At 47.0% G+C, this 22824-nt stretch overlaps 2 protein-coding genes across 2 annotated transcripts in view; one reads left to right on the top strand and one right to left on the bottom strand.

Moving 5' to 3' along the window:
• CCT2 (chaperonin containing TCP1 subunit 2) overlaps window positions 1-15007 on the top strand; it is a 15612-nt gene extending 605 nt beyond the window's left edge. The window contains exons 2-15 of the mRNA XM_046672856.1: window positions 1-295; window positions 919-1030; window positions 1352-1428; window positions 1559-1671; window positions 2472-2674; window positions 4887-4987; window positions 5200-5327; window positions 6650-6753; window positions 9433-9552; window positions 9914-10042; window positions 10245-10348; window positions 10646-10745; window positions 11585-11726; window positions 14731-15007. Coding sequence (XP_046528812.1) covers window positions 1-295; window positions 919-1030; window positions 1352-1428; window positions 1559-1671; window positions 2472-2674; window positions 4887-4987; window positions 5200-5327; window positions 6650-6753; window positions 9433-9552; window positions 9914-10042; window positions 10245-10348; window positions 10646-10745; window positions 11585-11726; window positions 14731-14761 — 1759 coding nt within the window. The 3' untranslated portion in view covers window positions 14762-15007. The remainder of the gene's footprint in view (window positions 296-918; window positions 1031-1351; window positions 1429-1558; window positions 1672-2471; window positions 2675-4886; window positions 4988-5199; window positions 5328-6649; window positions 6754-9432; window positions 9553-9913; window positions 10043-10244; window positions 10349-10645; window positions 10746-11584; window positions 11727-14730) is intronic.
• Window positions 15008-19618: 4611 nt separating this feature from the next.
• LRRC10 (leucine rich repeat containing 10) lies at window positions 19619-21616 on the bottom strand. The gene has a single exon (XM_046680897.1). The coding sequence runs from the start codon at window positions 21536-21538 to the stop codon at window positions 20687-20689; it is 852 nt and encodes a 283-aa protein (XP_046536853.1). The 5' UTR covers window positions 21539-21616; the 3' UTR covers window positions 19619-20686.
• Window positions 21617-22824: the final 1208 nt, after the last annotated feature.

The raw sequence follows: 22824 nt of genomic DNA, 5'->3' as shown, positions 1-22824 counted from the left end.
CTCCTCCCGGGCCCGTGCGGCCGCGGCGGGTGGGCCGTCGCGGCGCCGCGAGCCCTCCCCAGGGGCTCCTCGCGCGTGTGCGCGTGTCCGCGCGTGTGCGCATGTGTCCGCGCGTGTGCACGCGGGCCCCGCGCTCACGCCGCCCCGCCCGCAGGCGTCCCTGTCCCTCGCCCCGGTGAACATCTTCAAGGCCGGCGCCGACGAGGAGAGGGCGGAGACCGCGCGCCTGTCGTCCTTCGTCGGCGCCATCGCCATCGGGGACCTGGTCAAGAGCACGCTGGGGCCCAAGGGCATGGTGAGGAGGGGCGGCCGGCTCGGCTCCGGGTTGTGCTAGGGAGACGGGGGCGTGCTCTCCTCGCTGGAACCGGACCGGGCCGCGTCAGCCGCTTGGTCCCCGTCCGCGTCCGCATCCGCATCCCCGTCCCCCCGCGGTGTCGTCCCGGTGTCTGCCGTGGGTGGATGCGCACGTCTCGTGCACCTGTTCTCTCCTGTGCGCGCTGCTTGTCGCAGACAGTGCTGCTGTGCCCTGGATGAGGTTTGCGTGTGCGTTTTCTCCACCTTGCTGTCGAAGTCCCTTTCGGTGTCAGTAGATGGACTGCGTCCTCTTTGTCAGATGGCATTCTGCGTCTTCGCTGCCTTATGCTTTACGTTTGTTAGTCTGTTGATGGAGACTTAGTTTGTGTCCATTGTTTTTGCTGTTTCAGTGCTGAAACGGCCTTTTGCCTGTCCCCCTGTTCTGGTGTCCTTAGTGGTCGACGCCGCGGTTTGCTTGTGGGGCCTGCATTGAAATAATTGGAGTGGGTGCTGCCCAGTAGCCATCCACAGTGTTTATGCCCTAGCAGTATGGGGGATGCTGAGCGGCCCATAGGGTCTTCCAGATGTGCTTACGTTGACTTGAGCCTAATATGTTCCTTTTAGGACAAAATCCTCTTAAGCAGTGGACGAGATGCCTCTCTTATGGTGACCAATGATGGTGCCACTATTCTAAAAAACATTGGTGTGGACAATCCAGCAGCTAAAGTTTTAGTTGGTGAGTCTGAAGATAGTACTTTGAAACACACTTTTAAATATGCTGTGTTGACAGACTGTACTTTTTGTTAATTGATCTCCACGTTTTAATTGGTTATTGTCCTTATTAAAATATAACCTTCTGGAGTGCCATGTAATTATTGATGGTAAAACTATTGCGTTTCAGACTGAAAAGTTCCAAAGAATTTGTCAGGTGAGGTAACCTAGATGAGTGAGATTTAGACTAGTAGTGGGTTTGTTTGGAGAGTTAGATAAGCTACAGAGAAGAAATTTAAAAGTGGATTCAAATATAAATGGTACTGTAACTGGCTTTTTTTCCTAGATATGTCAAGGGTTCAAGATGATGAAGTTGGTGATGGCACTACTTCTGTTACTGTGTTAGCAGCAGAATTACTGAGGGTAAGTCTATGCGAGCAGCTGTACCTTCGTTTGATTGTTTTTGTACTGTGGTTTCGAATATCAGAAGTAATCAAGTCCTTACTTCCTACATATTTAGTATTGGTGAGTGTTTTTCATTGTTTATCCATAGGAAGCAGAATCTTTAATTGCAAAGAAGATTCATCCGCAGACCATCATTGCAGGTTGGAGAGAAGCCACAAAGGCGGCAAGACAGGCTCTGTTGAATTCTGCAGTCGATCATGGGTTGGTAACTAGAACGCTGCTGCGTTAGACGTTTAACTTTCTTTCCAGAATATGCTCATTGCAGGAAATCTGGAGAACAGTGAAAAGCAGCACAAACATGATGTTGCCTCATCTTGCCCCAACAACGTAAAAACCCCACATTATCCTCTAGAGATGGTCACTAAATTTAAAGTTAGGTTTTCCTTTTTTGGCACGTTAAATGCATTTTTGACTTAGGATATTTTCAACTTAGATTGGGTTTATTTGGATGTAACCCCATTCTAAGTCGAGGAAGATCTGTATAATTTACCTAATTGTAGTTGGAGATTATGTTTTGACAATTTTTAGCTTTATGATACGACAGACTTGGTACCCCACAAAATGTTTAAAGAAATGTAATTGCTAGGTCCAAATATGTGTGTGTATTTTAAGGCACACGTTTTTATAACTTAAATCAATTTTATTTACAAGTAATCCTCCAGAAAACGTTTATTAATTTACACTCCCTGTAGCTGTGTAACAATGCCTGTTTTGCTGTATATTTTTGAAATATCTGGTGTTATTTTGTTTGGTTGTGGGATTTTTTTTTTTTTCTGTAGTTTGCCAGTCTGCTGGGGGAAATAATATCCTTTACTTTGCATTTCTTTTTAATTACTGGTGAGGTTTAATTCTTTTCATTTGACACAACCCTTCCTGGTTGGGGTGAAATTATCTATTGACACACACAGATCTGTATGAATTTTGGAAAGTGAAATAACATCCATATCTTTGGAGAAGCATTTTAAGAACAGGCGCGAGTTTTTTGTTTGGCTGTTTTTCAGTTCTGACGAAGTTAAGTTCCGTCAAGATTTAATGAACATTGCGGGAACAACGTTGTCCTCAAAGCTGCTGACCCATCACAGAGACCACTTTACTCAGCTGGCCGTGCAGGCCGTGCTCCGACTGAAGGGCTCTGGTAACCTGGAGGCGATCCACATCATCAAGAAGCTGGGCGGGAGCCTGGCGGACTCCTACCTGGACGAGGGTGCGTGTGTGCTGATGCTGTGGGAAGACCAGCTCTGGTGCGATGTCAAGGGCTGCATAGCCTGTTGTTAGCTCGTCAGGACTAGTGACACTTTACAAAGCCGGAGCACTTGTGTTTGTGCGTTCGTATTGCAGCCGTCTTTTGGCATTTGAATCTGTTATGTTGACAGCGTGCTTCATCGTCTGAGACCATCCCAGCATTTCTTTGATAATCTCTAGATTTTACTGTATACCGTGACATCACTCACAGTCTCTGATAAAGTTGTTGTTTTCTTTGACTACCAGTCAGCTGTTCTCAGCTGGCACTTTTTCTAGGATTACATGTGTTCTCCAGGGAGGGTCTGGATGAGTCCTGTCGTTTAGTTGGTAGGTGTTGAGGATATCATTCTTGGTGTTCCTTTCTTTTTCTTTTTTTTCTTTTTCTGAGGAGGAAGACTGGCCCTGAGCTAACTTCTGTGCCACTCTTCCTCTATTTTGTATGCGGGGCACTGCCACAGCATGGCTTGATGAGCAGTGTGTAGGTCTGCACCCAGGATCTGAACCCACCCGCCATGCCACCAGGCTGGCCCCATTCCAGGTGTTCTTAAAGAGTGATAAGTGAGGCTTAGCAACTGCTGTTTCCTTAATAATAGTGTGTTTTGTTCTTAGAGTATGAATTTTTGAAAGCATCTTTACGTTGTATTCACTTCACAGAATGGCCTATAGAAGGTGTGAGTGTTCTTTTCCATAGAGAAGGGAAAAAGGAATAAGTTGTGCTTTGCAGTTTCTGCCTTACCGGTAATTTGGAGTCTCAGGTTTTGCTGCATGTCATTTGTCTCTGTTTTAAGGGAGTGGCAGTTCTGAAAGTCTTCTTGGTTGAGTTTATGTGCAGGGCTGTGTAGCATTTCTCATGGGGGCTACAACGAGGATGGCTGCTGCTGCTGAAGCGCTCCGTGCCAGGCTCTCTGGTGGGTGTTTTACGTGAAGTCTCACTCCTGGTGTTGACCTGGAGCATGAGAGTTAAGTCCAGCTGAGTGGAGTGGAAAACCCAAGGTGGTGATGGCCACTGAGTCCGGTGAAGGTTGTGTGTGCGTCTCGAGAGGCCTGGAGAGGGCAGGCCTGGGTTCAGGTGACAGTTGCGATTCAGCAGGGCCCTAGGCTGGTGGCCAGCAGCTCTTCTCCTGGGGCCATTAGGGTTACAGAGGAGCAGCTCTCCTAGGTCGCAGCGTGCCTGTGGGCTGTGTGGGTGTGGTTGGGGTTCGCTTTGTCTGACTTAGGCGTCTAGGCGTCCTCATCTTGTCACCAGCCTCAGTTCTTTCAGAAGTTCGGTGATCTCTGGCAACACCCTGCGCAGCAGGGTCTTCACAGCGTGTTTTTGCACCTATTGGTTTTAAGCTAATGAAAGTGGACTTGGTGTCTTTGCGTTGCACCCGCACACCTGTGTACGTGATACACATCTGAAACACAAGTTTCAAAATACCATGTTTACTCCTTTTTTCTAAAGATTGGCACCTGAGCTAACAACTGTTGCCCATCTTTTTTTTCCTGCTTTTTTTCCTCCCTAAATCCCCCAAGGACATAGTTGTATATTTTAGTTGTGGGTTCTTCTAGTTGGGCTATGTGGGGCGCCCCCTCAGTGTGACCTAATGAGCAGTGCCGTGTCCTCGCCCATGATCCAAACCGGCGAAACCCTGGGCCGCTGAAGCAGAGTGCATGAACTTAACCACTCAGACACGGGGCTGGCCCCTACCATGTTTACTCTTAATGTTTTAATATTTATGCTGTGTGCTTGTATTTTCTGTTCTGATACTATTTTTTAAATGACCTACTGAATTGATTTTTCTGATCACTACTCCAGTGAAATCCTTTCTAGGTCCTGGGAGCTTGGTAAATGGACTTAAATGTATTCTTTGAAAGAGTAATTTGAAAAGGTAGGGGCCGCCCCATGACCGAGTGGTTAAGTTTGCATGCTCCACTTCAGCAGCCCATGGTTTCACCAGTTTGGATCCTGGGCGCCGACATGATGCTGCTCATCCGGCCATGCTGATGTGGCGTCTCACATGCCACAACTAGAAGGACCCACAACTAAAAATACACAACGATGTACCCGGGGGCTTTGGGAGAAAAGGAAAAATAAAATCTTTAGGGGGTAGGAAACAAAAGGGTAGACAACTTTAAAAGATTTATTACTGCAGCCTTGATGTATTTAATACAATACTACCCTTTCGTTGTAGGCTTTCTGTTGGATAAAAAAATTGGAGTAAATCAACCAAAGCGAATTGAAAATGCTAAAATTCTTATTGCGAATACTGGTATGGACACAGACAAAATAAAGGTATGTCAGCTACATCTCTGGGAATTCTAATTGCTAGTTGCTGTAAACTCAGGCCGGGAATCACTTGCACTAAAAGAACTTAGAATATTTATGAGCTTACAGACACAAACCTGCACATGCTTTTGGTGTATTTATATGAGACTTCAAATATGCTGTGGGACTCTGAGGAGTAATGAAAAGTGATACTAATTTTACGCTTTCTTTTATCTTAGATATTTGGTTCCCGGGTAAGAGTTGATTCTACAGCAAAGGTTGCCGAAATAGAACATGCCGAGAAGGAAAAAATGAAGGAGAAAGTTGAACGTATTCTTAAGCATGGGATAAATTGCTTTATTAACAGGTGTGTGTGTGCTTGTGCTAATTAGCACACAGTCTGAGAGGATTTTTTTCTACAAAGACTTAGGAAAATACTTTATATTGAATTAGTGGTTTGTTATTGAGGAACTACTGTTTTTTCAAAGTATCAGAATAATTGTACAGCCAGGCATTTGCATTACAGTGATTTTAGTGACATTTTATGTTAACATACTTTACTAAACCTTTTTATGTTGACAGTAACAGTTTTCCGATTTGGCAGTTATGTTACTGTTTTTTGCTGTAGTTTACATGTATTTGGAAGAGAGATTTAAATCCGTATGAAATGAGGGGAGTTTGAAGTGAAAAGCTTCGAAGAGCTAATAGCGTATTTGTAAAACAAGAATGAAGAGGTGAAAAATACTGAGTTTTAGGGCTTATCTATAATTTATATGAAAAGATATGGGTAAGTCTCCCCCTTGCGTTCTTAGTTGTCAGTGTCTGAGGCATGTGTGGATTGTGTCACTTGGTGAAGCTGCCAAGAGGAGCAGCGCGTGTCGTCAGTGAGGTGGCAGTGGCCAACTTTGAGAGGGTTAATGTTTGGGAAAGGATGATTGCTTTAGGCCGAATGTTTGTGGGCTTTTTAGGTGAGTTTCTAAACCTCTGTCGTCTGAATCCAGTAAGATGCGTTTTGCCCAGCAGTGCTTGATACTAATTATAAAAAATTTTCTTCAGCTTTTAAGTCACAAACTTTTAAACTGATATCTGTTTTATTGCCATTGTAGAAGGAACATCTCATTTTGCAAAATAGAAAACTATAAAAAAGGAACAGAATCTGAGATCTTACTCCCAGGAATTCTGTTATTTTTATTGTTGACTTATTTGTGTGTCTGTGTGTGATGTTCCAGTTTCAGTTTTTCACTTAGCTGTGATCATATGCTATGAACTTTTGTAACTTGCTTTTTTTCCCCTAACAGTGCATATTTTTACTTAAGGTTACAAATTTTTCAAAATTGGTTGGTTGTGATTTCCACAGACATCCTCCTAGTGGATATTCAGGTCATTGGCAAGTTGTGTTCTATATAAAAATTCTTACGTACATATTCAGTAAATTTTGTACTATCTAAGTTTTCTTGCTGTAGATTCTCAGGAGTGAGGTTAAAGCACAGAAACATTGGGAGGTCTTTGGTGCGTTACTGGTAGAGTGCTTTCTGGAATTCTGGGTCAGGTTCTCACTGGCCACAGCAGTGTGCCCAGTACTAGCGCTGTCGTTAGCTCATCATGTGGTCAGAGACGGTGTCTTGTTCCGATTGGCATCTCTGATCCTGTTGAGGTGAGCGTGTTGCCCTGTTTTCTGTTTTGTTCCAGGCAGTTAATTTACAACTACCCTGAGCAGCTCTTCGGTGGTGCGGGTGTCATGGCCATCGAGCACGCAGACTTTGCAGGGGTGGAGCGCCTGGCTCTCGTCACAGGTACGGCCTTCGCTTCTCACAAACAGCTGTCGCTCTTGCATTTGTTGAGTGTTGTGACTCATTGTTGAGTGTTGTGAGTTGTGACTCATTGCTGAGAAGACACGGAAATCCCTTGAAGGACTTAGACACTAAACAGTTACTCTGAAATCTGTTACACTTTTTTGATATCTTTAGTTATCTTATTTTTAATATACCAAATTACATGCCAGGTTTGCCACAGGTGTAGATTTCTTTTTGTTGTGTTGTTTTAGAGATACTAGATCTTTTCTCAGAAACCCCCAGGACCACTGTTCTAAACCTAGTCTGAGTAAGGCTTTAAAGGGAGTCTGAAGTCTAATCTAATTTACTCGTGTGTTTCTGTCTGTGCTGAGTGAGCAGTGCCCTGTGTGTACTGCAGTTACAGCAGTAAGATTCACTGAGCACTCAAGTGTGTCAGAGAGTGGCCAAGGAAAACGTCACTTTTGTTAACTTGTTCAAGTTTTGTAGGTAATAAATGTTGAAGTATGTGCAGCAGTCCAGCAGTTATGATGAGAAGTTGCCGTATGCCAGGCCCCTTGAGTAGAGACGAGTTGATCATCCCAGTTGTGTGGGGGAGACAGTGCCCACAAGTACCGTGCGTCTACATCAGAATGACACAGTGCGGCTTGGGTGCTTTTTGTTGTGATAACGGCTTTTAAAGTCACCTCCAGGGAGCCCTTGAAAAACTGAAGTATAAGAGCCTTTATTCTCTAATTTTGAGGCCCTTGAAAATGAATGAACAGGTTGAAAAGTTGGTTTGGGATCTGGCAGTGAGAACTAAGGAGAAGGGTTTTGACATGTAAAGCCACTGGGATGTCGAATTGGATTTGGAAGTGCCATGAGGATTAGAGCAAGTTAAAGTGTACTGATTATTGTAGGGGGAGAATTGGTCTCGTCTCAGAATAGGTTTAAAGCCATTTTAATAATTGGAGAAGCATAGTCTTCGTCCAATTAGATGTTTTCTTCTCACTAATTACTTTGAAGTGGGCTTACCTGCTTTAAGTTCTTTAAAAGCCATTGTGTATTTGATGATCAAGGTGATAAAACGGACGATGCTTGGGGGCCGGCCCGGTGGCGCAGCGGTTAAGTTCGCCTGCTCTGCTTTATGGGCCCAGGGTTCACTGGTTTGGATCCTGGGTGCCGACCTACGCCCCGCTTGTCAAGCCATGCTGAGGCAGGCATCCCACACATAAAGCAGAGGAAGATGGGCACGGATGTTAGCTCAGGGCCAGTCTTCCTCAGCAGAAAGAGGAGAATTGACGGCAGATGTTAGCTCAGAGCTAATCTTCCTTTAAAAAAACCAAACATACGATGCTCATGTTTCTCTAATTTCTCCTTCAATGCAACAAAATTAAAGACGTAACATGAGAATCAAATGTGAATGATAGCACATTCGTGGGATAAGTTGATATCATAAGGACTTGATACTTGAAACTGTCACGTATACCCAGAAGGAAATTTATGGCATCAAGCACACCAACTATATGGCTGTGGAGTTGACTCCCACAGTGGTTCCCATCCCTAGTAGCTCATTTGGTGTCAAGATGTGTGAAATTGGTTCTTGCAGGTGTTAAATATCTTGTGAGCAGATGGAAGATGAGTGAGTGTAGGATAAGTGAAAATACTCCTAAGACTGATGAGTCTCAGTTTGGGGATTTGTCTCAAATGTCCTTCGTGTTTCACATCTAGAACACAAAGCAGTCTCAAGGATTTGCCAACCAAAAGTAAAAAGAACTTCAGCTATACAGATTATGAGCATAAATTAGTACAGTTGGGAAGACCAGAGTCTGTGTAATAAATTGTAAAATAGTGTCGCACGTGTTCAGCAGCTGTATTGGTAAGGAGTGGGAAAAGAGGATTGGTTGATGACAGAGGGGCTCTAGTAACAGAAATGAGCTAGAGAAAAGGATTTTAAAATGAAAACGTCTTTTGCTTAATTAAGAACTGTGATAGGAAATGGCTGAATCTTTTAGTTTATAGTATGGAAGGTGGGCGGGGGGAGGGGACTAGGAGTAGAAATAAGACAAAAGGAATAAAAGGAGTTTAGCTTTCTAACACCTCATTAAGTTTGCTGTGGGAAATTCTGAGAGTATAAATTTCCTCATTTTTTAGGCCTTACAAGGGGCTTTCTGACAATTCAGTTACTGTGTAATAGATAATTAATTGAGTGCTCCCTATTTGAAGCAGTTCCTAATGTCTGTATGGCTGTTGGCATAATAGGACGATTCAAATATTTTCATGTTTTGTTTTGGGAAATTGGATTGTAAGTGTGCTGGTCTCTAGATTGGATTGGGAAGAAGGTGTTCAAGTGTCGTTGACCTCTGGGAGGTAGTAGTATGCAGTGTGCGCATGTGGGTCTGAAGCAGCGCTGCATGGGTTTGCACTCCAGCTTCACCACGCTTGTTTGAGCTACGTAAGCTTGGATAGGAAACTACGTGCACATCCGTCTAACTTGATCATTTCTAAATGGTAGTAATGGAGCCTATCTCGTTAGGGTTGTGAAGATTAAATAATTTAGTTTGTGTGAAGTGCATCACAGGGTGCTTGGCATATTGTAAGCAATCAGCTTAAGAAAATGTGTTCTCTCTCCCTTACTGCTTGTTAGGAAACAGGAATTTGAGACCTGTTGTGCATGTAATTGATGTACGTTTATGTTCATAGGTGGTGAAATCGCCTCTACCTTTGACCACCCAGAACTGGTGAAGCTTGGGAGCTGCAAGCTTATTGAGGAGGTCATGATTGGAGAGGACAAGCTCATTCACTTTTCCGGGGTAGCCCTTGGTGAGTGATTACCTAGATCCTGCTTTGGGTTTCTAAACCTTCGCTAGGCTCTGTTGAAGTGAGAAAAGCAGTCACTGGAATGTGACAGGTCCTAATTCTTGAGAAGCATGGGGTGTGTGAATTTCAGTCTCGTGGGGTCGCCTTGCCTTTGTGAATGATGCCTATTCAACACAGGCGTTTTCTAGATGATTTAACTGTTAGAACGTGCATTGTTAGCGAGGATGGGTGGCAGCAGGAGATATGTCAGCTTTCAAAACCAGAGGATGTAACCAACACCTGCACATGTAATAAAAGGAAGCTTTTATGTTTGATAGCTAAGTGTGGCGTGGCTGTGACACAAGGATGTCCCTTTTACCTTTAGGTGAGGCTTGCACCATTGTTCTGCGTGGTGCCACTCAGCAGATTTTAGATGAAGCAGAAAGATCTTTGCATGATGCTCTTTGTGTTCTCGCCCAAACCGTGAAGGATCCCAGAACAGTTTATGGAGGAGGTAAGCGTTTGAAAAATACAAACGTGTTTCTTTTTGTTAAAGTATGGGGATGATTTTTAGCCTTAATGGTTTTTTTAAGAAACTTTATTTATATTGCCTTTGCTCTTAATTTTAGAATGTTTGCCATATCGTACGGAAAGTCAGTCATTCAGTATCTTGGAGACAACTAAGCATAATGTTTTATTGGAATTTTAATCTGTAGGCTGTTCGGAGATGCTGATGGCTCATGCTGTGACAGAGCTTGCCAGTAGGACACCAGGCAAAGAAGCTGTTGCAATGGAGTCTTATGCTAAAGCACTGAGAATGGTAAGTTAATTAAAATAAAAGATCGGAACTTAAATTTTGTGTTTATTGATTTTAAAATGAATACATTTTTCTGTCTTGGACAGAAAATGTTTACATTCTTGGCTTTAAGAAAAAGAGTGGCTTACACCACTTAAATTTGATTCTGGAGTGTATCTTCTGTATGAGCAGTAAGTAAAAGGAAGCAGGTTTTATAGTGTTTCCAAATGTAGAATTTTAAAAAGCTGTGCTTGTACTTAGTGTAAATCAACTTCCTTACAGTAGAGTAGATTGTCACTGTTTGTCTTCTTCACTTCGTAGTTGCCGACCATCATAGCTGACAATGCAGGCTACGACAGTGCGGATCTGGTGGCCCAGCTCCGAGCTGCCCACAGTGAAGGCAACACGACTGCCGGGCTGGGTGAGGAGTTGGGAGCCGTGGAGCAGTTGGGAGGGGTTCTTCACCAGTTCTGTTTCTTTTAGAGATGAATTCTTGTAGTAACCATATAAAAGATTCTGTGCTCCCTGCCTTTGTAACCACTATATATTCTAGAAAAATGTATAACTTCATATTCTCACCACTGCTAAAACGTGGTTAGTCCATAATGGGTATAAAACTAGTTAGAAGGTTTGTAACTAGTTTGTTGTGTAATGACTAGATATGTAAACAGTATTGTATTCTGAAATAAGTCTAAACTTACTGTCTCTTATAATCAGCACTAACATTAACTCTGGATCTCACAGTAAACTTACTCTGAGACATTCTTAAAGTGGCCAAAAAGGCAGATTTAATTCAGATGGAAAAATTTCACAACAAACTGTCTAGGATGTGGTAGAAACAGTCTTAGGGGGTAGAACATCCTGTCTCTGCACGAGAGCACGCTCGTGAATAACCATCTGTCAGATGAAGTGGGATTCCCGTAGGAAGGAAAGCAGGTGACTTCTCAGTTCTCTTCCAGTTCTTAAGATTCCATGGTAATCAGTGATGAGCACATTTTCTGCAGTAATTTTGTATGTGTGTGTAGATAAAGCTAGGTGACTTAGTGTTCTGTACAAACTTTCCATTATTTGACATTGCCCTCCATTAAGACAGATGATCAATATTCCTTGAGTGACAGGCTGATCATAAGTAACTAAATTGAGTAATTGGGTGTTGTGATCTAATTTTTTGCAACAGGATTAATTTTATGTCAGAGGTTTTTTGTTAGTTTGGTGGTTAAAACTCTGGTTGTTTGTACAGTGAACACTTTGTCTTTCCAGATATGAAGGAAGGTACCATTGGAGACATGGCAGAGCTGGGGATCACAGAAAGCTTCCAAGTGAAGCGGCAGGTTCTCCTGAGTGCGGCTGAGGCAGCAGAGGTGATTCTCCGTGTGGACAACATCATCAAGGCAGCACCGAGGTATTGTACCACTGTAAACACATTTCTTAGAAAAGACTAACATGGAAACCAAAAAGAGGTAGCTGTAGATTTCATAGTTGTTTTTGATAGAAAATGGAGCCATTGTTGCCTGGATGAAAGTATTATGCAAGTTATTTAGAACATGTAATCACAACTCTGAGATTTAAACCAGAAAAGCGTGGTGGGGAGAGGTGTGGGTGACACGGCATAGCTATCATGATTGAAGCGATGCCTCGAGCCAGGCTTGACAGGTAAGAACCAGAGAGCTTGGGGGCAGGGGGCAGTAGTGAGAACTCGGGTCTTTGTGCAGGGTGACTCAGCGCCAGTCATTCTCCATCCTGGGTCCGCTTGCCCTCTGGACGTCCGTCAGCACGGGTCTGCGCAGTTCCTGACATGTTCTTTTTCCAGCCACTTGCCTAAGGTGTCAGATTCTTTTAAAAACTCATTCACACAAAAACAGTTAAGTGGCCAGAAAATCTTCGCGTTGCATTTGAAGACTCTGTTAATAATTTTAATTGTTCTTAGTAGTTAGGAAAACATTGATTCTACCTATTAGCAGTGGTTCAGGGAGACGGGAGGGGATGGTGGCCTGGACCAGGAGGCGGAGGTGAAGGTCGGGGAAGGGGGTGAGAGTAAATACATTTTGAAGGTGGAGCCATCAGGATTCAACGTGGGCGGATGTAATGTGTGAGAGGAAAGGGCGTTAAGGGTATTCAAGGCTTTGTCAGGAGAAAGGAGTTTCTCTTGTCTGAGCTGGGCAGGACGTTGGGAGGGAGGAGGAGCTCAGTTTTGGACATGTGGGACGTCTCTGAGGGGCGGCTGGTATGTTGTCTGCTGGAGGAGAAGCTGGAGCTGTGATTGTCAGTTTAGGAGTTGTCAGCCTGCACGTGGGGCTTCACGCCACGAGTCCTCAGGAGAGCAAATGTGGAGAAGGGAACAGGTTTCAGGGACTGAAAATTGAGTTTTAAGGCTTGAGAAGTCCAGTAATAAGTTTAGAAAGACTCAGAGCAGCTGGCAAGGGACAGTAAGAAGGACTGTCAAGTATGGATAATTACTAAAACTGGGTGGTGGATTCAGGAGACCTCATTTAGCCATCTCTGCTTTTGCACGTATTTGGAATTTCCATAGTACTGCTATGCTAGGAGGGTGTGTGTGGGGAGGTTTGTCCCGGGAGCCACAGGAAGTGAATATTCGGGGCGGGGGGTGGACTGCCGAACTGGTGCCCAGCAGATCGAATGAGATCAGGGCTGAAGATTGGCCTTCGGTCGTGGGTCTGGCAGCAGAGGCTGTTGACGGTCCTGACAGCAGTGTCAGTGGAGCGCAGGGGGCGGACATCTGAGTGAAGTAGGTTCCACAGAGGCCAGGAAAGAGAAATTGGGGGAGGACCTCTTTTGGGGAGTCTTTTGTGAATGTGAGCAGATGGTGGAGGGGGTGTGGCATTCCTGTGAAAACTGTGTGTGTGAATGGAGCAGTTTCAGGGAGGGAGTGGCTGGTGCAGAAGAGGGGAGCGTGCACGCAGAGGCTGCGAGGGGCCGCGAGGAGGAGGAAACAGAGGGTCGGTTTTAGACAGGAGCACGGGCTCATCCAGAGGAACAGGAGGAGCAGGAACCTCACCAGGGAGTTACGGTTTAACGGACTAAGTTACAGGGAGTGTCTGCAGAACCCCGCGGCGCTCCTTCCATGGCTGGCTTCCCCAGATGCAGCCATCCTGTTCCTGTTAGACGGAGGAGAGGGTGGGAGAGAGTGACGTGAGTATGGAGACAGGAGCTGAGCGGGGTCCACACCTGCTGTGGGGCAGTGAGGGAGTGGTGGGCTGTGACCCTGGAGTCCCCGCTCCTGGGTCAGGAGCCACGAGGAGCATGCAGATCTTAACGTGGAAGTTGGTGAGGGAAGAGACGTGGACAGAAACTGTTCTTGGCTGCAGTGCCACCGAAGACGGGTAAATATGGTTATGCTCCCCTTGTCTCTAAGCAGAAAGAAGCTGAGTTCTGTAAGCAGAGTTCTCTGGTGGGGGGCCAGGTCGCATAGCCACACCCCCCTTGGAAATTGGCACAACGTTAGCCAGCGCCCTCAGCCACATTTGAAACAGACTCCAGCACCTTATTTGATCGGATGTCACTGTTTTAGAGCTTTACGTGTCTATTAAAAATATTAGGAATTCTGAGTAATTTGCCGTAAAGAGACAGGATGCCTTTTCTTTAGCTCAGCCTTCCCCACACATGCTGCCTGTGGGCTGCTTCTCATCCTGGTTACTAAAACCTCTAGACGGTGCGCTGTGACGGCTGCGTGGTTGCTGTTTCTGCCTCGATGTCCTTGAATCTCACTCCCACCAGCCACCGAGGTGGGGAGGTTTCTCTCTCTCCCTGATCCCAGCATGCTGTACTCTTTGAGTCTGTTTTTATGCTTTTTCTGCTTCTCCTAACTCATATGCTTTCCTCCAGAAGCAGTTTCCACAGGCATTAAGTAAAAATGTTTCTAGGACCCCTCCCGTGCCCCCTTCCTGAGAGAGTCACTGTGTGGTCACCAGAGAATGCAGGTGTCGCGTCTAAGACATGAGGTGCTGCTGGCACTTGAGGGGTCCGCCACCCCATCCAGAAGCATCATCCAGAGCCCCAAAGCCTTGTCAGTTCGCGCCTTCTGGTTCAGAGTAACTGTCTTCAACAAATTTAGTAAAATTCCCTAACGTGTTAGTTGAAAACACAAATTAACCTTTTTCTGGAGAGTACGTACTTGTTACTTGGTTGTATGGATGAGAAGTTGAGAACTGGCACGTGCCTGTGGGCCTGCACGTTCCACAGGCTCTTACTGCTTCGTGCTGAAACAGTAATAATCGAGGGATGTTAGTTATGAGGTAGAAACGTCTCTGTTAGAATTCAGTTACAATGGTTTTAATAAAATTAGGATTCTGGCCGAGTTTGTCTTTAATATCAGCCTTTGGTTACAGTCCCGCTTTTCATCCTCACCGTCGCCTTTTTTCTCACGTGTGCATTTGTCACCCCTGCAGGAAGCGTGTCCCTGACCACCACCCCTGTTAGGCGTTCCCCTGTGCTGTGGGGCCAGGACCAGTTAGAGCAAAGCTGTGTGTGGAAGATTTGACCTCTTGAAGAATACTGTGGAGTCGAAGTTCATCTGTGGCTGTTATATCCTTAAGTTTGGACATTTAACTGACCTTCTATTTTAACATGGGTCTAATTTATTTGCTGTTTTATTTTCCATGAAATTCGGTTGATTTAAAGGTTCACTTCTCATGCTGTGTATCAAAATAAAAATTTGAACCATTACTTAGTTCTTCCCTGTCTTTGTGATTTGTGCCAGGTTAACTCTACTTAATGGGAGTGAATATACAGTCAGGGTCGAGTTATTCCAGCCTCACTGACGCTGGATGTTATCCATTTGCAAAGTGTTATTATTGTGTTTTTGCTCGGGAACATTAGCCCTGAGTTAACGTCTGTTCCCAGTCCTCCTCCTCTCTTTCGTGTTTTGGTCCTTTTCGTGTTTTGAGCTGACGTCTGTGCCAGGCTTCCTGTTTTGTATGTGGGATGCCACCGCAGCATGGCTGACGAGTGGTGTAGGTCAACGCCTGGGATCCTGACCCGCAAACCCGGGCCGCCAAAGGGGAGCATGCTAACCTCACCACTACACCGTGGGGCCGGCCCCTGCAAAGTGATTGTCTTGATCAATATAAGTCTGTCACGTGGGAAACATACACTCATCTTTTGGTTCTCAGTTCTACATAACTTTTATTAACCATTTAATTTTGTTTCGTGAAAGTGCCATAACCTTTAGTGCTCATTTAATTGTGTGTGGTCTAAGTACTGCCTTACATGGGAAAAAATTATGGTGGTTTGTGTTCCTTCCAGTTTGAAGGGTTGTATTGACGTTGGTTTCGAGCTGCATGAGGCACCTCTGGTGCTCTGCAGGGTCCTCCTCTCACAGGGTAGAGTGATGTGGCCAGGCTGAGGATTGTGGCTGGTTGTCATGTCAGGGCTTCTTGGTTTTGGCAAATGGATTCTCGAGAGAGAATGAAAATGTGTGTAAGTATGTACTGAGTTTGAGGGTTTAAACGTGAATTTAGGTTTGGAGGTTGTTAATACATCAGTGTATTGCAGAGTGCACAAGAAAAGAAACAGGGAAGCCCACCAGTAAGTTACGAGTTTACTGGGTGTCTGCTGGCATCTTGGAGAGACACTTGATTCCCACAGAGGAGCAAAAGGGTTTTCAAAGCCACACTGATAAACCGCCCTGTTTTGTTTTTGTGTAATGGTTTCTCTCTGCATTTTTATTTTGCAGAAACTATTAAAACTGAAAAATTGGGTTTTCTTGGTCACAGTATTATTAGAAACATTAATAGCAATACCATTGGTTGTGTAGTCCTTTTGTTTAAAGTACTTTATCACACACAACATCACTTTTCATCCCACAACTCAGGTAGGTGGAGCCAGTGAGCAGATGGCCCAGAGGTTTTGGGGCAGGTGGGTTTAAGCATGTGAGGGGCAGACAGTCTGCGTGGGCTCTTCACCTGAGTGGATTCGGGCCCTTTTCTCCAAGGACTTAAAAAGGTTACGCCAGTAAGCGTTGAAGTTTGTCTAAAAAGAGGCAGAAACATGGAGATTCATCGTTACATCCAAGACCACACCTCTGCCCCTTCCCTCTTTGAATTCATACTATTTGAAACTCTTACAGGTTTTGTTGTCATAAACCTAGAATAGCCCCAGTTCACACATTTTAAGGTCTTTTGAGTTTCAGAGATGAAGTACCGGCCTAGGCCCCTCGCATCCCTGTGTAAGCTTTGGGATGGAGTTTCTTCTAACTCAGAAACAGCGAACACGGAGGCAGTGTGTCTGCATTTTCACAAGACGTGACATGGAGATAGACATTCGCAAAGTACGTTGTCATTCCTGCATGGAGAGCTGTGCTGGCAGCCTCCGGTTCTCTGAAGAAGGCTGGGGTCTTGCTCTTCTCGAGCCCGGATCCCCAGGATCCACTCCTGGGGTCCCCTGCTCCCTGGGCAGGAATGCTCCCTGGGCGTGGCTTCCTGCTGTGTAACTAGCAGGCTGTGGGGAGGGGGAATTGGTGTTTTCTTCCCCCTTTTGCTCCTCGGCTCCGGGAGTGGCTGCCTCCCTGCAGGACCCACCGCCACGGCTTTGACTGGATTTGGGTAACGTCTCTGTTCCCTGTTCATTCTGCCTCGTGGGTGGTGACAGCTGCTGCTCTGGCTCGTGTCTGGGCGCCTGAGTATTGCCTTGATTCTGTTCCCCTTTAATCCTGTCTGGTGGCAATTCCTTCGTGAAAGTCCCTGCGTGTAGCCGGGTGGGTGAATGCAGTTTCCTGCCAGCACGCAGGATAAAAGCCAACAGAATGCTCTTGTATGGGGTCCTTCTGAAGTCAGCCTTGTGCCTCCTGCAGTGGATTAGAGCATGAATAGAACAGAAGAGGACGAAGGACTCACCCTTTCTTAAATCCAGAATTCCTGTAGAACATTTCAGATTCTCAATGTGAGGAAGAAAGTCTAACCTGATTGCAGATGCCTCATTTTTAAATTGTGAGCAGTACGCAACCCCCCTTTCAAAGGGGTATTGAAGAGACAACGTGAATTAACCTACATGAGACCGTTAGGGCAGTACCTGACCTGCAGCTCCGTGTGTCAGTCTGTCCCCGCGTCCTGTGGCCTAGGTGCGTGACAAAGTCTCTGAAGTTCAGGTAACGTGGTGCAATCATACGGGGCACTGGGGATTCAAAGATCAGTGTCCTCTGGTTCTGTTCCCCAGAACGGACGGTCCAGAGACAGAGAAGCCTGTGAACTTAGTTGTTTCTCAGTGGCGAAAACATCCTTTCTACAGGAGTGAGAGTACAAGCTGTATGCATTTTTTTACAGTGACAAAAGGCAGAGAGTAAAGTGTCCACGGACACACCCGTGTCTTCAGTCCCGTGCCTCCTGCCCCATGACGCATATGAGTTTAGTGCCAAGGAATAAGCTCACGTTTTCAAAGACCTGGCGATTTTGCAAATTCTAGAATAACATAGGAAAAGGGCCAAGTGTATTCATTCAGAAATTTGATTAGGGAATCTTTGGTCATCGTGCTGTGATTGCCTGTTTAGGTGGCCGGAAGCATGGGACCACATTGAAGTTGTATTTCTTATATTCAAGACTATAGGGACTGTTGTTGAAAATTTTACTGAGAGGCAAAGCTTTTCTGTTCTGTTGCCGTTGACGTTTCTAACCTCAAGCGAGGAACTGTACTGATTGTGGGGTAGATGTGGGGACTGTGCTGTGTGGCTAACACTTCACAGGACGTGATGCGTGAGGCTGGCTGCCCTGCCAGGCACTGCTGTCTGCCCTTTGTACGCGGCAGCTTGTTTAGTCCTTGCAGTGCCCCCAGAGGGACACTTCCCATTTACTGAGGAGGAAACCGAGGCCACAGATGCTAACTGGCCTGTGGACGGTGAAGCTGGGACGTGAACTCGGGTGGTCTGAGGGGCCATGCCCTCGCCGGCCTGCTGCCGCCTCTGGGTTGCTGTGTGTGGTGCGTGCTGTCAGTTAAAGCTTGAGTCTAGATGATTTTTAGGGCACAAGCCCACTTTTTAAGTGAAATTACAAACTTAGCGATGTTACATTTTAAGACAACACTTTGGTTCGTTTCCACAGGATCCGTGTTAAAGGTTTAATTGGCGTCCTGTGTATTTATGGAAGTTGAAATCCTGTGTGAACTTCTGGAAGAGATTTTCCTCTGGTGCACAGCACTTTGGGTTTTGGACTTGTAAAATCATGAGTGGGAAAGCCACATGTGGTGCTTCAAAATTTTCCCCTTTTTAGCTTTCTAATTATGTCAGAATTGCAAGAAAACATCAGGATTATGGAAATGTAAATAAGCATTTACATAGTTACCTTGTAAAATTGATTGAAACCCTATAGTGAAAACAATTCTGGACAGCAAAATCAGTGGGGAACACATAACCATTTTATTTGGGAAATGTTTATTGGTTGTATGTTGATTACTTTAGAAGAAAACAGCTTGACTGTGTGCCAAAATGTTGGTAATTTGACATTGGAATCAGACCCATTCGCTCGTTAGGTGAGCCCTCTGTCTAGGTCAGTCAGCTTCACTCAGTTTTAGGGCTGTAGCCTGCGGCTGCTCTGGAAAAGGTGACCTGCTGAGCTGGGAGGGGAGGGCTGGGTCAAAAGAAGGTCGCAGCCCGTGTAAGGCTGGCTGTGCATACGGCTCCGAGTGCCGGCCTGTTGACAGAAAGTGTCCAGCATCGACTGAGTATAGTTTAGATAGTCATTAGGAATGAGAATAGGCTGTAAATCCTGGCTGCCTGATAGAGCTCTGGACTTGTTACTAAAGGAGTTAAATGTTTGACAACCTGGTACATCTGATGGGTGAAGGGACCCTTTGGCAGCCTGCTCAGCGGGTACTCTACACACTGGGAGGTGGCACCAGGGAGAGACCACCGTGTGATCCCGTGAAATTCTTCTGGTTTAGCAAGAAGTATTTGTGGTAGGAAAAGAGTCCATGTGTAGTGTCATTTTAGAACCAATCTTGGCTGGGTTAAGATGCTTTTATGGCAAAAGTACTTTTTTTCTTTTGGTGAGAAAGATTGGCCCTGAGGTAACGTCTGTGCCCGTCTTCCTCTGTTTTGGACGTGGGAGGGCCGCCACAGCATGGCTTGGTAAGCGGTGGGTAGGTCTGTGCCCAGGATCCAAACCCGTGAACCCTGGGCCACCAAAGTGGAGCATGTGAACCCAACCACTATGCCACTGGGCTGGCCTTGGAAAGTACTTTTTTAAGCTAAATGCAGTATTAGCCAAGATGACACCTTTTGTGTCTTTGATTGCTGAAAATGTTCAAGAACATAAAGGATTGTGTTGTTAAGTCACCCACTGACAGCCGTTTCTTTAAAGTTGATGTATTCACGGGAAGAGGAGAAGGTCACGATTTACACACTTCAAAAAAGGAACGACCAGAATACCTGCGTTTACACGCAGACCGTCGAAAGGCCCTACCTACAAAAACCAAAGCGAGTCACCGCGAAAGCAGAGGCGCTGATGCCAACGTGGCCGGGCCTCCTGTGCCCAGGCCTGCGGCTCATGTTTCCAGGTGCTCCGTCCAGGTGAACCGGCTTCCCACCTGCTACCCTCAACCCACTGTGATCCTGGAAATGCGGTTTCCCTCCCCAGAAGGACTCGCGTCAGCTCTGGTTCATCAGTGTAAACAGGGCTCTGCTCCACGGAGTGCAGGATTACGCTCTCTCGGGCCTGCTCATCATGAGGCCACACTGCCAAAGGTCAGCCTTCTAGATGCTGAGGGTGCCTGACTGGAGACAGTGGGGAGCAGCCCTCGGCTCAAAGCTTTGAGGGAAGATGAGCTAAACCAGTGAGTGTTGCTGTTGGTTTAAAGCGGCAGCTGGGCACCAGGAGGCCTTCTTCTGGCAGGGGGGTCATCTTCTCAGCAGTCGCCAAATGCAGGGGAAAGCATCCTGGGCCTTGGCAACAGCGGAGTGTGGAGTCTGGCTGACCGACTCAATAGAAATGTCCTTTTTAAGTGGCCTGAACTGGCAATTTTTCATACTGTTTATGGTCGTTTGTAGTAAGAAGATAGACCCCACGAGGGGCTGGGGACGGGCCCCCTGAACTTGAGTGGGTTCTGTTCAGATCCCTTATTTGAGGAGCTCAAAGCCTCACGACGAGCCCCTGCTGGTGTGCTTTTCAGCCCTGCCCGCCCCTCGGGGTTTCAAGTACCTGCTTGGAGAGGCTGATCTTGCCAAGAGGTCGTCCTGTGTCCTGCTTCCTCCAGCACACAGCTTCCCTGGGGAGAGATGTTGTTGCCAGCAACATTTCCTTCTGATGTGGCTTAGGCTTTTTGTCTGACTCCGTCAGCCCCCGCTGGCGGAGACACCCAGGCTCACAGAGCCACAGAGAGGGCTCTGGAAGATGCTGGAGTTGGGTCCTTGGCATCGACCTACACGTGGAGCTCCTCAGGAGTGGGTGGGCGGAAGTGGAGGAGGGTGGGGGCCTGTGCATCCTGGCTGTCCTCCTGGGCCAGTGCATAGCGCCGGGCCTTCCTGGGGTCTGGCTCCGGCGTCTCCTCCGCCCACCTGCCCACACGCCGCACGCCTTTGGCCACCTTAGGTGCGTTCCTGCAAGGATTGTGGTCGTAGATGACCAGCTTCAGACTGGACAGGTGGGCCAGGCTGGGGAAGTAGCGGATGCTGTTCCAGTCCACGTCGATCACCTCCAGGAAGGGCATGTGCAGCAGCACGGGCGGGAAGTCGGTCAGCAGGTTGCCTGAGAGCCAGATGGTCCTGAGCTCGCGGAGGCGCCGCAGCTGGGCCGGCAGCAGACGCAGGGCATTGGAGCCGGCGTGCAGGGTCCGGAGGAGGCTCAGCTCGCAGACCACGTCCGGCAGCTGGGTGAGGTAGTTGGCCTCCACCCACAGGGTCCGGAGATTCTGGAGCAGACTCAGCTCCCGCGGGAGGTCGCAGAGTTTGTTGTTGCCCAGGTAGAGGATGCAGAGCTGTTTCAAGGTGCACACCACCTGGGGCAGGGCCTTGAAGTGGTTGAAGTCCAGGGCTAGCACCTGCAGGTTCTGCAGCTGCCCCAGCTCCGGAGGCAGGCTGCTGAGGTGGTTGTCACTCAGGTAGAGCTTGACCAGCCCCCGGAAGGAGCCCACGAGCAGGGGGAAGCGGCGGAGCTGGCACCCACTCAGGTCCACCGTCCTGTCCAGCGGCATCTCCCGGAGGTCTCCCACCACGTAGTTCTGGCAGCGCTCGGCAGGGACGAAGGCCACCAGGGCCCTGATGGTGTTCCCCATTCCGAGGCCAGAGGCCTGGCGTGCCCCAGCCCACTGGCCACGGGCTGCCGCTGGCTGCCTTGCGCCTGCCTTCCCCTCCCGTTATAACCTGGCGGCTGCGTGACAAAAGCCAGTCACGTCAACAGAGAAAAGTGCTCCTGATAGTGACTTGAGTGTCGGGTGACAGGCCCCCCGGTCCAGTGGGGGCCCGGAGGCTGGGTCTGACTCAAACACTTGTTCCCATCGCCGAAGCCCCAAATTCCTTATCGACATTTTTGTGTTTGTTTCTTTAAGTTGAAAATAGCTTCACTGTTTTTTTCTAATGATAAAACCTTGAGACGTCACATAAGGGTGTAAGAGGAGCCGGTGAAAAACCCCAGTCGTACCACCAGCGATGGACCTGGAAACGCTTCAATGAACGGCCTCCAGTGTTCTTGCCACAAGTAATCAATTTGTTTAAAAAACATTATTTACGCTGTTTAGGAGTCTTATTTTTTATCCTAACATATTTTCGTTTGCGGGTATCCATGCAACTGTTTTAAACACCTGCATGGTGTTCCATTGTATGGATGCACCGTAATTTGAACAGCTCTCATTGTTGGGCGTAGGGTGGCTTACAACGTGTCACTATTATAAATATCCTCACACGTCCAGCGTGAACAGCTGCCCCCCGGTTTCTTTAGGAAATGTCTGTAGAGGCATAACGGGGTCTGAGATCTGCGCCCCTTAAAGGCTTCACCTTGATAGCGCCTCCCCTCACGTGCAACCTGAACCAGGGGACACACACGACAGGGGCCCGTCTTCTTCTTTCTTCATTCTTGCCAGGTAATAGTTTAAAAATTTCCCTTTCACAAAAGACAAGTAGAAAATCAAAGAAAGAGGAGGAAAACCAGCCTCCTAAAGCTGCGATGAACGAGGGCTTCTTCCTCCGTGGCGTCGGCGTCAGATGTGGCTCCCTGCCCGTCGGAGGTCTGTGCTCCACTCCCAAGTGTCGAGTTGTGGGAAGCCGCTGTCCAGCCAGGACACTTCCTGGTACTGGTCTAGGGCAGGGAGTCTAATTCTGGCCAACAGAATGTGGGTAGAAGTGACGGATGTCACCACTAGGCCTGGCTCATTTAGAACAAACCTTGCCTTCCTCCACACTCTTTCCCCATCTGCTGCCTGGATGTGGACAGCCAGGGTGACCTTAGAAGCCACCTTGGAAGTCTCATGTTGAAGTTGGCAGGGCCTTGGTCATCCTGGGTCCCTGAACAGGTGCCAGCGTCAGAACACCCCACACACACTCCCTGCTACCAGTTGGATTTTGG

The sequence above is a fragment of the Equus quagga genome, chromosome 1 (assembly GCF_021613505.1).
Source record: "Equus quagga isolate Etosha38 chromosome 1, UCLA_HA_Equagga_1.0, whole genome shotgun sequence".
Classification (NCBI taxonomy): Eukaryota; Metazoa; Chordata; class Mammalia; order Perissodactyla; family Equidae; genus Equus; species Equus quagga.
The sequence above is the reverse complement of the archived record's forward strand: the minus strand, read 5'-3'. Positions and strand labels throughout refer to the sequence as shown.